The sequence below is a fragment of the Culex quinquefasciatus genome, chromosome 2, assembly GCF_015732765.1.
Source record: "Culex quinquefasciatus strain JHB chromosome 2, VPISU_Cqui_1.0_pri_paternal, whole genome shotgun sequence".
NCBI lineage: Eukaryota > Metazoa > Arthropoda > Insecta > Diptera > Culicidae > Culex > Culex quinquefasciatus.
In genome coordinates, this window is record NC_051862.1 from 77,374,931 (window position 1) to 77,388,145 (window position 13,215).

General features: G+C 33.7%; 1 protein-coding gene across 1 annotated transcript in view; it reads right to left on the reverse strand.

Annotated features, from left to right (window-relative positions):
• The window catches only part of LOC6042464 (homeobox protein six1b), a 61,201-nt gene that overhangs the window by 17,945 nt on the left and 30,041 nt on the right, over positions 1-13,215 (reverse strand). The window contains exons 3-5 of the mRNA XM_038256709.1: positions 10,545-10,672; positions 10,136-10,240; positions 3,920-3,975 (exon numbers count right to left, since the gene is read on the reverse strand). Coding sequence (XP_038112637.1) covers positions 3,920-3,975; positions 10,136-10,240; positions 10,545-10,672 — 289 coding nt within the window. The remainder of the gene's footprint in view (positions 1-3,919; positions 3,976-10,135; positions 10,241-10,544; positions 10,673-13,215) is intronic.

Here is a 13,215-nt window from a genome sequence, read left to right on the forward strand (position 1 = left end):
TTGGCCAAAATAATTAGATCCGTTTTTTTTTGGCCATTAGGCTTACCTACACCGTGTCAGAGTGGTCCAAAAAATGTCAATTTTCGTTGATTTTCGCAAAAACCACTTTTTTCAAAAAATCATATCTCCGCAAAAGAAAGGTGATTGGTTTGGCTAATTGAAAAAAATAGTAAGAAGTTTAAAAAATCTAGCTAAGCATTTGAAAAGGTCGTATGAATACTTGAAATACTGTTTTAAAGGTCTCGGAATCAAACATTCTGAAAATATTTTTACCTGATTCCTCTGAAAATTTTACATAAGATATCAAAAAAAATGGTGAAGTTATGTTTAAATTTTCTGAGATACAGTCATCCCTCATATTCGGAACAGTTTACAGATCGGCCAATGTTCAAAAATCATAGCAAATTGATAATTGAACTTAATGATTCGCTTCATTTGAAAGCCATTCTTGCGATCTTTCGAATGCTGTATTGAACAACTGCATTTTTTTACTTTTATATCAAGTTTCCGAAGAAAAACATTGACCATTGAAATCCACAAATTTGGAACACTTTTTTTAAACGGATGCAAACAAACTCTAGGAGTACATATTTTTAACAAAATAATGACTTCACACATTGAAATTAATCAAACTAAGCTTAGTGATGTTTTACACATGGTCTGATAACTTTTTTTGTGAAAATATCAGCTAAATTCAGGTGTTCCACAATTGTGAGAAGCACAATAACATCCCACAATCATGGAACAGGCAATTTAGAGGCTGTGTTTCGCTGCTCAGGATAAAATAGTATTGAAATGAAGTGTTTGGCTTTTTGGTTTTTCGACGCACCACGCGCAAAAATGGGACAATGACGAAAACGACAAAAAAAAACGAAATTTCTATTAAAACCAAATTCAAACTGCGATAACTTGAAAATTTCAGCGATGACCTATAAATGTTAGGGAACCAAAAGTTGCGTATTTCATTTACGACGAAGGAATCCCAGCAAGCTTATTACAAGAGGCCACAGAGACATCAATTTATGAATATTTAAGTTTTCAAATGCCGTTTATTTTATTTTTTTGCCACAGTTTTGGTAAAAAAAAAACTTTAGATTCCAAACCCATACCAAACACAGTTTGGGCTGCCAACTAATGCCAAGAGTTCAAAGTTTTGTGAAAAATCGAGAGAGCGCATTACAAACAAGGAAGATAAGTATCTCCACTCCCCCCCTAGATTATCTTGAATCAACTTTTTTGAAATAATTAAACTGGATCTTAATTGTTACTAAACCAAGTTTGATAAATAAGACGAGTAAAAAACGAGTCTTGCAACGAGTTGAATGTACAATAGGGTGACAATAAAAAAAAAATCGACATCAGAGATAACCTCTGACTCGATTCCTTATGCAAAAATAAGTATCTGTGCCAATTTTGAGCCAAATCGTTTATGGCTAAGGGGTCGTTTTTCTTCGTTAAAGTTTATATGGGGAAAATCACGAAAATGTATGGAGAAAAACATCGTTTCAGTAATTTTCTGCTAGGTGGCGCAGGTCTCGCCCAAAATTGTCCAAGTGTGAGATTCTTGTAGGAAATTTAATTCCCTACGACTTTGTCGAAGGGTGCAAAACGATCCGAGTTGATCCTGATTTTTGGTGATTTTTCTAGAAAAAAATATTTTCTTATATACTTCCTAGTATAAGCCGATTTCTTTTCATCGCATTGCTAATAACTCATCAGGATCAACTCGGATCGTCTTGCACCCTTCTACAAAGTTGTAGGTAATTAAATTTCCTACAAGAATCTCACACTTGGACAATTTTGGGCGAGACCTGCGCCACCTGCTGCAAAAATCCTGAAGCGATGTTTTCCCGCATACATTTTTGCGATTTTCCCCATATCAACTTCAACGATGCAAAGCGACCCCTTAGCCTTAACCGATTTGGCTCAAAATTGGCACAGTTACTTGTTTCTGCCTAAAGAATCGATGCAGGGGGTATCTCTTGCGATTTTCCAAAATTTTCCATTTTTCTTGTCACCCTAATGTAAACACTTAATATTACACACAGCATGTATTTTTTTTTTTGCAAACACAAAAAAAAGTTGCTACCGACGGGATTCAAACCCAGCACCAACAGTAAGGACTGACGCCTTAGCCCACTCGACCATCAGACCGATGTAAAGCTTTAAGGATAAACGCATATGGGACCATCCATAAACCACGTGGACACTTTAGGGGGTATGGCAATTGTCCACGCTCCATACAAAAAGATTTTTTTGTATGGACAATTGTCCACGAAGGGGGGGGGGGGGGTACGAAATTCCCAAAAAAGTGTCCACGTGGTTTATGGATGGTCCCAATATGAGCTTGACATTTCAGTCAAGTAGGTTTCCCATACTGATGGGCTACATATTTCAGGGTGTAAAATCACATATAATTGCATAAAATAATGCAATATTTATTTTACACCAAGGCCTTTTGCAAGCAGCTGGATTACTTCTTTTTTAGCTGTGTATGAAAAGAACTTATGGTGAAACGTTTGTTTTTAAAGACTTTTGTGAACTCGAAAACTAAAACAATGTTGAAAATTATCACTTTTCGATGCAAGTGCCGCTAATTTTAACTTCCAAGTAATGAACTTTACAACACTGTTATTTTTGGTGATTTTAAGATAGCCATTTCGTCATAATATAATGACAGGATAACTAAGTTTTTTCAAAACGGAATTACAAAAAGGGGTTTTTCAGCAATTCGTTGTAAAACTACTTTCTTTTGCTGACATTCTCTAATGACGAATCAGTCCTTCAACAGTGAACCAAGTAAATTTGTTTTTTTTTCTAAAACATAAACTCTTCTAGATCTGACTTCATACTAAACATCCACTGAAACCCCACCAAAAACTTGACAACAACATTAAAGCGAGCATAATCCGGGTGGGAGGTTTCGCCGTAGGTGAGGGCCAGGGAAGACGCTAAAACCCACTTACACACACACAAACACTCAGACGGGAAAAATACGCACACACACAGACAGACAGAGGCCCATCACCACGTTAACAGCCGGAGCACATGGTGGAACACGACGTCGACGGGGCTAAAAATCCATATTTTGGTGGCTGCTGAAATTCGATCTTTTTATTTACATTTTATTTATCTCCCTTTCCAATAAGTTTTGTTCTTTTCGAATAAGGTTCAGCTCCTGCTGCTGTTGCTTCTCAGCGACTGACGGTGATTACACGGATAAAAATATTGACATGTTTTTGATACACAAATTTTAGTTATTAATTTAATTAAAAAAATAAAAAGTTCAGTGTAATATTAATATAAACATTTAGTTTAAAAAAAAAAACATTTACAATCATTTTTTTGAGAGTGCCTAGTTGCCAACAAATTCTCTTTATCGCAAGGGGCTGCTCACTTTGACATCTTACGGAGGGGTCCCTCTCTTCGTTCCTATCCCAGGAACCTTTCAAGATCACTTATTGTGAAGAATCAACGAGTAGCAGCAGGGAAGTGGCAAGTAGCAGCAAGAATAACCTCCGGGATATCGTTCCTGATTAGATTTGAATTCGTGGCCAGGGTGCTAATGGGAACCGACCCGAGAGGGAAATGTTTGTGTCATAATTTCCTCCCCAGAGACAATACCTTTCAATTAGGGCGGATTTACCTGCTGCATACAAAGAATTTGTAATTGAAGCACAATTACGGAATGACAAATCGCCCTCAGAGAAAGACTCGTAATGGAATTTTTTGCAATTTGTCGTTAACAACTTCTCAAATTGGATTAAGTGTGCCAAAAATTGACGAGCGTGTTTTAAAGTTTCCCTTTGCCAAGAAAGAAGAGACTCAAATTACGTATTGTTTTTAGGGGGCACGACAAGGTATAGAACAATCAAAATTATCATTTTTTTTAGCAGGGAAAGGACGGCAGGGTACTTACTCTTTGTGCTCAGCTGCTCGGTCCCGTTGCCGTCGGTTCTTGAACCAGTTTGAGACCTGTAAGGAAATGTGATTGATTTAAGATGAGAAGCTGAATTGACGATACGTTTTAAAATTGTTTAACTTTTTAAGCTGCATTTCCTTTTGAACTTAAATATTTCCTAATTTTCAAATTAGTTTGATAATTTTCAACAAGTAAACAACATTTGTGATTTCGGTATGGTAATAATAATTTTCGTAAGAAAATTTTCACGTGCAATTCCAAGGTGTTTTTTGATTTGTAGATCTATAATAAATAAAAACCACTTGTTTACCTTTAAAATATTTTTTGGCATTCCCTTTTTGGATTAACCCTTTTCGATACTAGTTTTTTCCACATTTGGGCAATTTTGGTTTTATTAAAACTTATTTACTTTCATATCATTTAGCAACTAAATTTTCAAGCTCGAGAAAAAGGGGGAATTTGTATGGAAATTCCCCCTTTTTATCGGGCTTAGGAGTTTAGGTGTTAAAATAACAAGCCATTAGTCACAACATTTAAATGCATAAAGTGTTTTAAAATGCATTTTACACTCATTCAGTTGTTTTCCAAACATTAGTTTAAAAAAAAAGTTAATTTTGACGAAAACCGAAAATTTTAACGAAACAAAAACTTTTCGCGATAGTGAGCATCGAAAATTTTCAAAAATTCAGGCGATTTTGAAATCAACCCAAACATGCTAAAAATTATGCTAAACGAAGGGAATGCATTTTAAATTAATTTCAGCGGATTGCACATAAATTTCCATTGAAATTTTGAAAAAATAATTTTGTTGCCTCTCGATTTTTTCGGGACTACTTTGAAGGGATAAAAACTTTAAATAAAATTTGTACCAAACTAATGTTTGAAAAAATAAATAAATACAACGCAGTACAATAATTAACAACAACAACAACTTCCATAGTTATCTTTAATTATTTCTGAAATTCATCAGGCTTAAAAAGATAATTTCCAGATATAAAAAAAAACATTCTCAACATTTTTTTTCAATTCCCGTTCTTCACACCCAGGTTTTTCATATTTTTTGTAAATATATGATGCATTTTAAAACTTAATAAATATATTCAGCATTTCACTATATTGTAGTATTTTTGAATAACATACTGAAATTTCCTCAAGTATTCAAAAAAATATGGTTACAATATAATGAATAGGTTATTTTACACAAAAAACTCAAAACCCATCAACATATTCGAGCACAGAAAGTTGTAAAAAATCGAGCAATTAGAAAAAAAAGATATTCTTTGTAAATTTTAATGCTTTACACTGAAAATTTAAACTTACTGATAATCAGTACACAATTATGCGTCGCTTTATACTTATATTGCAAGTTAAAGCAATTTTAATCGGAAAAATCTATATTTTGTGAAAATTTTAGTATTTTACTTTTAATACTCTAATGCAGTGCAAATACATGCTGAGTTTTGTGTCGTTTGGTTTTACACTTTCTGAAAATTTGAGTATATTCAAAGTACGAAGCTCTGTGAATATTTTGAGTACTTATATTTCGCCTTGATTGATACTCATAATCCAAATAATGAGAATTTTATGATTGAAAATAGCATTTTGTGGAAAAAAATTATTTTACATAAAAATTCTACACAATTTCACGTCGTTTTTTTTCAATCTATATTTTCATTTTTGATAATTTTAAAATACAAAAAAATACTGTATTTTTTAAATGTCTTAAAACTTTGAAAATTTTAATATTTTTTCAAAATCTGTTGTAGTATCCAAATATATGTTAATAGTTTATTGAAAGTTAGTTTTTAAACTCCCGACGAAAACGTTATGGAACTACGATAAGGTTATCGTTAACAACCTTGACACTCGACTTTGTTAGTAAAAATAAAACAAAATCTAAGTGCGTTGAATTTTTGAATAGTGTAATTGACTGCTTTAAAATTTCAGATAATAATTTGCAACTTTGCAGAAGATATCAGCTTGATCAAATAAAAATTTCTAAAGCATTTTTGAATGAAAGATTGTTAATAAGTATGTAGATTAAAATCGAGCAACCTACAACATGAACATGATTTTTTAAAGAATAGGTTTTTTATAAAAACAAATCATATAAATAAACAAGCAGAAGTATTTTTTTTGTTTACACATTGAATGAATTTTAAAGTTGCTTTTATTTAAGGTCGAATTTAATGCTATTTTACCATCAGATTATTTTACAATAAAAGAGAGTTAAATCTAACATTTCATCTCCAGTAAAATCGTTTTTCAAAATTGAAAGTATTTTGAAGAAATAGTGTTGATTTCAATAAAAAAAAATCCTCAATTCTATTATGAAAAAATGAAGTTGACTTTATAGCTGTCGGCCACCATTGCTAGTACCAACCACTAGTGTCTTCCTTTTTATCTACAAGGACTTCGCCGCCCTGGGCTCCTAAGTAGTGCGTCCATCCCGGGAATTCCCGGGACAAAAATCCCGGGATTTTTCCTAAACCGGGAATTCCCGAATCCCGGGATTTTCTATAATTTGTCCCGGTAATTCCCGAAATTGAAAAAAAAAATCATATTTTGGTCTGGAAATTCAGATTTGGTTGTGAAAATAGTAGAACAATAAAATAAATTAAAATTTGTATTCAGCAAATCTCAGCATTAAATTGGCATTTAAGGAAAAAATATTATAATTTGAATTACCAGGTCCGCAAAATGCCTAGTGCTTCACATTTTTTCTCTATTATTTTATTTTTTTGAAAAACTGGATATATTTACGTATATTTTCGATTTTAAATAAATAAAAATAAATCTCATATCAAATTATTTATAATCAAACACCGGCATCTAGGGCAAATACGTACAAATGTAACGAATAAATACAGCTATTAAAGCAAAAAATATTTGCATGACGTTTTGGACTACTTCGGTTGAAACAGTAACAGAACAAAACAATTTGTACTTCCAAATGTATTGCTCTAAAATCTCCTGTACCTATTTAGACTGTAATTCTGATTTTCCCTCGGTTGGCGGTAGTAACTTGAAGATAATTTGTAAAATATGTTTTATATAAAACAATGAATTCAAAACTTATCTAAAATTTTACATTGACTGGTATCATTTTATTTATTGTCGTTGTTTGTTTTCTAGCTGTTTTAGTCATGTCATATAAAATATATATAAAAGAAAAAAAATATGAAAGAATTCCAAAGTTTTTTTTTGAATAGGTCCTATAAACATATGGAAAACAAAAGCTTATTGGACATTTAAAAAAAAAAAAAAACTCAAGAATTATGTAATTTGATTTTTTTTTTGGGAGGGTGATCCAGCCGCACATCGTTGATGTCGAAACCTCTAAACTGGGCCCTCGTCCTGTCACGTCCGTCAGTAGTCTTGTCGTACATTACAACTAGAATCAGATCTGCCAATGAATTAGTACACTTCGACCAAATAAACACTGACGCTGTATGGATCTGACTCTAGAATAAATGCACAGTTGTGTGTTATTCATTAGTCCAAAATGTTCAATTATTCATATAAGTCCAAATATTCATTTGCGGATAACTACCTAACTTGAATTGAATACAAGATTTAAAGCAACCTATCCGAAAGCTACTCTTATCTCAAATCCCCGACATTTTTATTATTAACCAAAAAAAACGTTTCTTTTAAAACCAGTCTGGCTTCTTTAAAAAAAAAAAACAAAAAAAAAATAACAGTTGATATTTTACAAGTCGTGAAATGAAAAAGAGACGACCATTTGTTCGTCAGAATTCCAGTAGATCCTCGATTCGCAACAATGGTCGATACAATCATAATCCGACAACCGTTAGTTCAACAGATCAACGAATTTAGTCCGATATCATTTCACTATTGATTGATCGAGACTCTATGGAAATTTTGACAAATCATAATGGTTTTTATGCTACTTGAATGAAAATCACCGATTCTGATAGAATTACTAAATTCACTGTTACTAATTTTGTCCCTAAATAACTAAAGGCAAAGTATAAAAAGTTGATATTTATAGTTAAAATCCTAAACACTAAACACTATTTTTTTAAACCCGCATCCTAACCTGACACCCACATTAAGATAGGGAAAAATCACATATGTAGCGGTTCATTGTACAAATGTGATATTTCCACTATCAGAGAACCTCCTTGTCTCGATGACAGCTTACTGGCCATCGATTAAGCCCTGAGACTACGCCAAAGTGGGTTCTCGCAGCATGAAGTGGTGTCCATGTGTAAAAATGGAAGCTTCAGCAATATACTGAACACTTCGATTTTAATTCCACATCGAATCAAATCATACTCTTTGCCAAACAAGCATCAAACCTATGACACTCATTATGACAAAGCCCAGGGAATTATGTAATTTGATTCGCAAATAAAAAAATGATTAATCATACTGGAATTAAAAATAGTAGTTGATATAAAATTCTAAACACCACAAAGACAAAAAAAAATCTTTTAGGCTATTTTAAAACTGTCGTCTTTGTTTAGATTGAAGTGAGGATTATAACCATTTGATATTATTAAGCTAATTCAATGATTTAAGCTTGAAAACATAACAAATATAATGAAACATAGATTTTATTACTGATTCAAAAATTTCCCGGGATCCCGGGAATTCCCGGGATTCCAAAAATATTTTTCCCGTTTCCCGGGAAATTCAAAACCCGGGAAAATTGGACGCCCTACTCCTAAGTGTATGAAAGTATGGCACGGAGCGACGGCGCCGAATACCCATACTTCCCGATTTTTTCGGGACTACTTTGAAGGGATAAAAACTTTAAATAAAATTTGTACCAAACTAATGTTTGAAAAAATAAATAAATACAACGCAGTACAATAATTAACAACAACAACAACTTCCATAGTTATCTTTAATTATTTCTGAAATTCATCAGGCTTAAAAAGATAATTTCCAGATATAAAAAAAAACATTCTCAACATTTTTTTTCAATTCCCGTTCTTCACACCCAGGTTTTTCATATTTTTTGTAAATATATGATGCATTTTAAAACTTAATAAATATATTCAGCATTTCACTATATTGTAGTATTTTTTGAATAACATACTGAAATTTCCTCAAGTATTCAAAAAAATATGGTTACAATATAATGAATAGGTTATTTTACACAAAAAACTCAAAACCCATCAACATATTCGAGCACAGAAAGTTGTAAAAAATCGAGCAATTAGAAAAAAAAGATATTCTTTGTAAATTTTAATGCTTTACACTGAAAATTTAAACTTACTGATAATCAGTACACAATTATGCGTCGCTTTATACTTATATTGCAAGTTAAAGCCGAATACCCATATTTACACAAAGAATTTTAGAGCGCCCGCTGTGGGATTCGAACCGGCGACCTCTGAATTGTGAGTCCAGTGCGCGGTCCGATTAATCCACACGGGCGGGACTATTTCTATTACGAGCTTGTAATAAAACCTTTGAAATTTCAAGGATTAATCAAGGATACATGGATTTTCAGGTATTCTTTTAATTGTCAAAACCTAGAAAAAGGGAAACACATGAATGTATAATTTGAACCATATAAAAAATGTCTTTGTTTCATATTTATTTTAAAAAAAACTATTTGAATAAAAATCCAATATAATGAAATGCACCACAAACTTATTACAGCCTCCACCATATGGTTCCATAAAAATCTTCCGAATAAATGGCACTGAATTCATAAAAAAGCACCCAAAGAGGAACATTCTCCATTTAGCTCCCTGAACCAAACCGCCGTCGGTCGGACTGGATCCCAAAGAGAGGAAAAATCTTATTAAAATTATCCTTTTTTGATGAATCAATTCACGGCTCGGTTGAAGTCACCGTGGAGAGAGAGTGCCTGCTGGCACAAAAGACAAACAGACATCCCGAGCCCAAGTACGGCGTCGTGGTGAAAAAGTATCCAATTTCAATCCACCTAGTTTCCTAGGGAATGGCCCCTGCCGGCGAGGAAAAAAGGGCAACAAAACCATAAAGGGAATAATAATAACAAAAGTCGAGGGAATACGAATGTTGTGTTTTTTTGTGTGTGTTCTATTTTCAGCCATTTACGAATATTCTGAAATGATTGTTTTGTTTCTGAAGAGCTTGGCGGCGGCGCTACAAAATCAAAGTATTTGCCCAGAAGCGCTCTGATTGGAATCTACATTAGGGCATCTATATCTACTCTAAAGAGTCTAGTTTGTGGGACTTGTTCCTTACCTGGGTGGTGGTTAATCCGGTAGCCTCGGCCAGTTCCCGCTTCTCCCTCGGCGAAGGATAAGGATTATGCGTGTACCAATCTCGCAGAACCGATCTCGATTTTTCCTGGAAGATAAGGCGCGAGAGCAGCAACGAGACAAAAAAGAGAACTTTATTAAAACATGTTGATAGAGACTCGACCCAATTGAACGGTTCAATGAATTCTATTCTGGCTACTCCGGAGAATCCTCTATTTAATAAGATTTCACCGTCAAATTGCTCTCACAGTTACAGGATCAGCCCCTTAAGGGACAATGGGGTGAAACACAAAGATCCGAACAGAGAACAGAGGGATTAGCTGACGATCTTTTCGAGAGCTTTTGATTCCGGGTTATTGATAGCCACTTGTTGGACACCTGACCGAACTTACCTTGAAGCAGTAGCTGGTTTCCTCGCCGTCCCAGATCGTCCGGGGCAGGGGGAACTTGCGTCGCACCCGGTATTTTCCGACCGCACCCAGTGGCCGCCCCCGTAGCTTTTCTGCTTCCACGTAGTGGGCTGAAATTGTGAAAGAAGAATCATTTTTAAATAAGCAAGAAATGAAATATTGAGCAAAACTGGAGATTTTTTTAAAGGTCCTATAAACCAATAACCACATTAGAGGGTGACAAGCGGGAAATCCCGGGAAATCGACCATGTTTGGACCTCTCGATTCCCGGGAAATTCGGTCGAGACTCCGAGAAATTTTAAACTTATAAATATCGAAGCAAAATTATATAAACTAATAAGAAAAAAAAACAAAAAATCAAAATTGTTTAGAACATTTTATGTTCAATGTTCGATGTTCAGGTTCGAATAAACCAATGCTTCTCTAATCTTATTCAGAAAGTGTAATTTTTAACCTGTCAAAAAATCAAATAACTATAGGGTAGAGTAGTCATCAATGAGACACGGGGAACAATGATAAAATGGCTCTCACAAGTCGTAGTTTCAACCAATCAGGCTTATATTTGGGGGAAAGGTGTGTCTACTTGATACACGTCTGCCATATAAGTGGCTTTGGTTATGTACGCTCCCTTGAAAAGTAATTCATAAATGTTTGATTCTGGGGTGTAAAAGTAAATTATGGACAAAAATTACTTTTTCGCTCGTAGGCTGCCATTAACACCAAAACTAATATTTCTTCGAATTTCTTTCGACGTTCCATAGGGATTGAGTCGGGCTACAATGTCCTTTCATTAGGTTTGGCCAAAATTTAGAATATACCCAGAATCCAGGGCTGTCTCATTGTTCCCCACTCATTTCAGCCAATGGGTAACAATGAGACACTTTGATTTTTCATCAATAAACTTTTCAAAATCGATGGAAATCTTTCAAAACATGAATTAAAAGTGATTTTTGGCATATTTATAGAGTTTAAACTTCATTTAACCAAAAATACAAAGTTATTTGGTATTAATATATGGATTTTACAAAATTGAAATACTTTTTAGTGTAACTTTTGTTACTAAAAGATTCATGTTGGCAAAATTGCTCTAAAATGTTCAAGGCAAGTCACCTGCAATGGAACAATACAAAAACATGATGTTTTGCTAGAAAAATGTTGATTTTCGTAGAGTGCCTCATTGTTCCCCACCTGTCTCATTGTTCCTGCCAAGTGCGTCTACAATGAGACAGTTGAATAACTCTGGCTGTAGATGTCGGATCGATCTCATATTTTTGTCAATGTTAGAACACATTAAAATAATGATAATGCAACTAAAAGCTCATTAAAACATGCTGATGAAAAAATTAGTAAAATCGTTGAAAGTTGAAAACCAAAAGTGTCTCATTGATGACTACCCTACCCTAATTGAGAGAAGCCAAAAAAAATGTGGACTCCAAAATTTATTTAAAAAATATTTAGCAGAACCCCAGAAATGCAATAAATATGTTTTATTTTCAAATATATTTTTTTACTATTTATAAGAGGGAAAAGCTTTTTTCAAGTTCTGTGCGATTTTCATATCTTCTCTCGAGCATATCAATCCTCATAATCTAGCTTTTTTTTGAACATTTGAGTTTCCCTGATAGTTGTAAATATTTCTTCAATGGATATTTACAGTTGACCTTAAAAATTACAAAAAAATATTATTGTACGATCAGTACTCGGCCCAACAACCGACGAAATAGGCGGCGAGCAGATAAAAAAAATGTCAAAACCTCTCCTCCCCTCACTTCGTCTCACCATCCAGCTGCAGCTTTGTTGACAAACAAACGGAGCACGCGGTCGCATGATGGCGGCATCGAACCATAATAAGGGGTGATCATGTGATCGAAAATGAAAGTTTTTTTCAAAAAAAAAAATATATTTTCCTACTGAAAAAAAAAAAATTGCGAGCATGTTCAAATAATTATTCCTGATGTCGGAAAGGTGATTAAAAACCAAAATTTTAATCCATAATTTATTTAAAAATTGATCTTTTTCACTCCAATTGGGAACCCCTAGGTCTATCCACGACCGTTTCCAATAACCGCGAGAAGATGGCAGAAAATCCAGCTACCAGCTAAATCCACAATAATTTGTTACTTTGAGCCATTCTTAACATATTGCAAAATTCCCTATACTGGGAAATTATGTACAAGCTATATTAGTATTTTTTTTACTGAAACCTAATATCAAGTTCGTGCAACTTTTGAAAAATTTGCTTAGTGCGAATCAAGATTCGTAAATATTTTAAACTGCAATTTTGAATCTAAAAAAGCTCAATAAATTATTTTTTATTTGCCGATTCAGAAAAAAATCAAAAGGTTTTCTACAGTCCCTTAGAACAATGCGGCTACTTAAATTAACGTTTCATAGAATAATATGAATATATTGTAACTGAGTTCATTGAAAAGAAACAAATTTATTTCTTTTCATTTTAAATTTTTGGCACTATTGGCATAGTAAAAAAATAATCCCAGATCCCGAGAATTCCCGGGAAATGGCCAAATTCAACTCTCGATTCCCGGGGAATTGGAAATCTCGAGAATCGTCACCCTCTACTCTAGTTAGGGATATTAAAAAACTTTACTTAATCCACCTTTAGGTGGTTGGTGCCTTCCTCTCATTTATGGAG